The following is a 4,654-nucleotide window of genomic DNA, read 5'->3' as shown; positions in this document are numbered from 1 at the left end:
GGATTTTTTTAGATTTAAGGGGAATTGCGAGTCGAAAGTGCACTTCTTTTGAAAATTAGTTCTGAACTGAAAAGTCACCAATAAGGTTTCTATTATTTTTTTAGAGTTTATTGTTAATCATAATACAGGAAAAATAAAAATTCATTTATTATGACTTTCAGTTTTCGTTCCATGAGCAAACTGTTGTGAAATAAATTTAAATTAAAAAAAATTATGCTATTTGCAAAAAAATACTTGAGTGTCTTAACTAAAATGTCTATATTTTTAATAAAAACGACCAGAAAAAACTGGTCTGAATTAGATACACAACTTTACTTATTATTTGTTTTTCAAATGAAAATTTTTAAAACAACGGTTGTGCTTTTGATACTTATTTTGCTTGGCAACATATACTTATTTTTTTTAGCTCGCGGCAACACTTGTCACTAATGATTAGAGCGTGAATGAGAATAGAACAAATGAATTATGTGGGTACGTGTGTTTTGTTCTTGTGCCGTTTTTGCATTTTCCTTATATTTTGCATTCGTATTAATCATTGTAACTCTTTTGAGCATCAGTAAGCAGAGATGAAAAAGCTCTCTGATTTCTCTCTTAACTGTCGATTCTCCCTCACAAACGAATTTTTTGACTGTTAATGTACCGTTACCGCAGTAGCGTCAATGAAATGTATTTGCTTATTGTACACAATGTGTACTACACAGTAATTGGCGTCATTACAAAGTGGTCGTTGAAGAAAGTACTAAGTTGTAAAAATGAGTGAAAATTCGATTAAAAAATATTTTCAAAGTAGTGTTTTAAAACGCGTAAGTGATTCTCCCGTTATAATTAATGAAGAAAACGCTGCACCTAAGGTCACCCGAGTGGCAGTAAGTGTTTACTTTTATTTTCAATAAAAAAAATATTTCGTTTACCTATGTACAAATATCACGTTAATTTTAGGAGTTTGCAAACGATATCGTTAATTTTTGCAAAAAAATTGACGAAAAGCAGACATATGAGCTTTTAACGAATGTGTGGCAGCCTGATTTATCATTTATTTTTCCGTCGTCTGGTGATCGAAACTTAAAATTTCAGTTGTCGTGGCTGAAGTCTTTTCCATGGCTAGTATATTCGCCTAGACAAGATGGTGCCTACTGTCTATATTGCGTTGCTTTTGTTCGGAAAAACGTTGGAAATGGTAGTCAACAAAAGGCAAATGCTTTTGTTCAAACTGCTTTTAAAACTTGGAAAAAAGCACTTGAGAAATGCAAAGAACATCAGCAGAAGGATTATCACCGCAGAGCAGTGGAAGACGCAGCCAATTTCAAGCTGATTTTTGAAAATAAAAGAAACAATATATTAACAGAAATTGATCATGGCCGCAAAAAGCAACAGCTTGAAAATCGAGCAAAATTACATCCTATAATCCGTGTTTTGCTTATCTGCGGGAGGCAAGGGCTTGCGTTAAGAGGCCATCGTGACGAAGGAAATCTTTCTTTAGAAATGCCTGCTGAAAACGACGGGAACTTCAGGGCTCTTTTGCGTTTAGCAATAGATAGTGGCGACGAAAATTTAAAAAAACATGTTCAAACTGCAGCACGTAATGCTAATTATTTCAGTTGGCGCATCCAAAATGAAATTATTGAAATAGCAGGACAAATAATACAAAAAAAAAATTATTAACCGTATTAATAAATCTCAATGCTTTGCAATAATTGCTGATGAAACCACGGACGTTAGTGGCATTGAGCAATTTTCAATTTGTATACGGTATGTTGATCGTTTTGAGAATGAGGAAAAACTGAGAGAAGACTTTTTATGTTTTGTTCCTGTTGAGGATACAACTGGCAGCGGTCTTGCGAATGTGCTAATTGATAAATTAAAAGAACTTAAACTTAGTTTTGCACACATAAGGGGTCAAGGTGAGTTTTCAACTCTTCTATTTTTGGGACAATTAAATTATACTTTTTTCTTTCTAAAGGTTATGACGGAGCGCGGTCGATGAGTGGACATGTCAAAGGTTGTGCTAGTGTCATCCAAAATTTATATCCAGCGGCTCTTTATGTGCACTGTGCTAATCACAGCTTAAATTTAGCCATCGGAACGACTTGCAAAATACCTGCTATAAGAAATTGTATTGGTTCCATGAAAGAGACCGTAAATCTTTTTCGGATGTCAACTAAAGCAGGCACACTGCTCAAAAATCTTATTCTTGAATACTTTCCAAACTCAAAGCAAGTGAGGTTACTTAAATTCTGCGAAACACGTTGGGTGGAGCATTTAGAATCTCTTTCTTTATTTAACGATTTATTCCCATTGATCTGTACTGCGTTGGAAGAGCTTGATATTGAAAATTTAAGAAGTGATTTATCAAAGCCACATGCTTTGTTGACTGCAATCCAATCACCTCAATTTGTGATTGCTATGGCGATACTAAAGCCAATTTTTGCATTATCAAAACACATAAGCCTATGTTTGCAGCAAATAGATTGTGATTTGAGCAGCTGCGTTGCTTATGCAAATAATTTGTATGCTGAAATTAGTGAAATGCGTAAGGATTCTGAACAATCGTTTAAACTAATTTTTGAATCAGTTAAAACAATAGCCGCAGAATTAGATTTAGAAATCAAAATTCCGCGTTTGGCGAAACGGCAAACTAATCGCGACAATTATGAAGGCGAACCGGAAGAATATTACCGCAGATCAATTTACATACCGTTTTTAGATCATTTTTTGGACCAAATCAATGAACGATTTTTAAAACATCGAGAGCTGCTTTCCAAAATTGAAAACATTTTGCCAAATAAATGCGTAAATCTGGACGTTATTGAGACGCAGGAGACTGTTCGTGTTTTAGAAAAGCAATGGTCCGCTGATGTAGAAGATCCCGATGATTTCGTTGCTGAATTTAGAATGTGGAAAAGGTTAAAAATCTTTTCTTCAGATTATATTCTCTAACTAAAATTTTGATAATATTTTCAGGAACTGGTTAAATCAATCAAAGAGATCCAAAACATTTTTAGACGCGTTGAATTGTTGCGATGCAAAAATTTTCAAAACAGTGCATCGTTTTTTAAAGATTGGAGCAACAATTCCTATATCTGTCGCTTCAAGTGAACGCTCGTTTTCCTCACTTCGCAGGCTCAAAACATATTTAAGAAATAAAACTGGAGAAGCACGCCTGAACGGAATGGCTCTCTTGAATATCCATAGAGATATAGACGTGACGGAGGAAGAGATTTTAAATGTCATGGCCCAAAATAAAAGACGATTAGACTTCAATTTGTGAATAAAATAATGAAACATTGTCTTTTTACCTAAAACCCCCCCCAAATTTTTTTCCTGCGTTCGCCACTGCATTGATCGCATGATCTGATTGTCTTTGTATTCCATTTAATTTTTTAATGTTGTATTGTTTGTTTAGCGCTGGCTACCATACCAGAGCTCCATATGTAAGTATGGGTCTTATGACAGCCGTATACATCCACATGATTATATCTACTTGGTTTGAGGCCCCAAATTCTTGTTGACGATTCTCTTACAAGTATAGTAAGCCATGTATGCTTTGTTTATTCTTTTTTCTATATTTATTTTACAGGACAGTTTGGTGTCAATCTCCACCCCTAAGTATTTAACTGTGGGGGATAGAGTGAGTGTTATAGCATTTACTTCCATGTTATTAAAGGCGCCCTCTATGTCTAGAAAAGTAGCCATGGTGTATTGTATGTGGTGTAGTGATTTTTCAATTACATTTATCACCTCGTGAAGGGCAGTTTCGGTTGATCGGCCCTTTATGTACGCATGTTGGGACTTCGATGACTTCTCCTCCATTATTGTTCTTACATATAAATCTATTAGCTTTTTTAGTACCTTCAACATAAAGGATGTAAGGCTTATAGGTCTAAAATCCTTGGCATTATCGTGTGTTCTTCTGCCTGATTTTGGAAGGAACACAACTTTAATTCTTTTCCAACTTCTTGGGATGTAAGATAGTTGAATGCTAGCTTTGCATATATCTTCAAGCCTTTAAACCATTGGTTCTACCAGTTTTTGCAGCATTGTGAGCATGATCCCGACAGGAGCTGCCACTTTAAATGGTGCAAAACTACTTATGGCATATTTGATTTTGCTTTTGTCTGTTATTTGGCTGCGATAATCAGCTGCGTTTATCGGTGGTTCTGGTTTAACCCTCATTAAAGGTGTTTGCTGACTCCCGGGGAAGTGCGTTGGAATAAGTACTTCCAGAGACTCTTTTGCCGAGGAGGTCCACTCATATCCCTCCTCCCTAATGTAGGCAGGTTTTGTATGCTCTTTGGGTAGCATTTTGCTCAGCCATGCGGGTTCTCTACAAGTTTCTATCGATGTGCAGAAAATCGCCATGATACGTTTCTAGCTTTCCTAACTGCTTTTTTGCATTCTTTCTTAATATCTTTATATGGCTGCCAGATTTTGGTTCTAAAACTCTCATTGAAAGCTTTCCTTAGTTGTGTTCTCAAATTCTTGAGCTCACTGTTCCACCAAGGAAGAGACTTTCTATTTTTCAGAACTGTTAGCGACGTGAATTTATTGATAGTTGTGGTTAAGATTTTTTTCAACTTCTCTACTTCTGAATCTAGTTCCTGAGGATTACTAATACTCTCATTGCCTCTCTTTTTCAATGCATTTTGTTGCTATA

General features: G+C 35.6%; 1 protein-coding gene across 1 annotated transcript; it reads left to right on the top strand.

Moving 5' to 3' along the window:
• Window positions 1-704: 704 nt before the first annotated feature.
• LOC126767236 (zinc finger MYM-type protein 1-like) lies at window positions 705-2,823 on the top strand (the record flags this gene model as incomplete). The annotated part of the gene is made up of 4 exons (XM_050484801.1): window positions 705-866; window positions 940-1,629; window positions 1,694-1,901; window positions 1,961-2,823. Coding segments are annotated over exons 1-4 (1,875 nt in total), but the record flags the coding sequence as incomplete, so codon positions are not given.
• Window positions 2,824-4,654: the final 1,831 nt, after the last annotated feature.

Source organism: Bactrocera neohumeralis, unplaced genomic scaffold (assembly GCF_024586455.1).
Source record: "Bactrocera neohumeralis isolate Rockhampton unplaced genomic scaffold, APGP_CSIRO_Bneo_wtdbg2-racon-allhic-juicebox.fasta_v2 ctg4883, whole genome shotgun sequence".
Classification (NCBI taxonomy): Eukaryota; Metazoa; Arthropoda; class Insecta; order Diptera; family Tephritidae; genus Bactrocera; species Bactrocera neohumeralis.
Note: the sequence above shows the minus strand (reverse complement) of the source record. Positions and strands in the feature narration are given on the sequence as shown.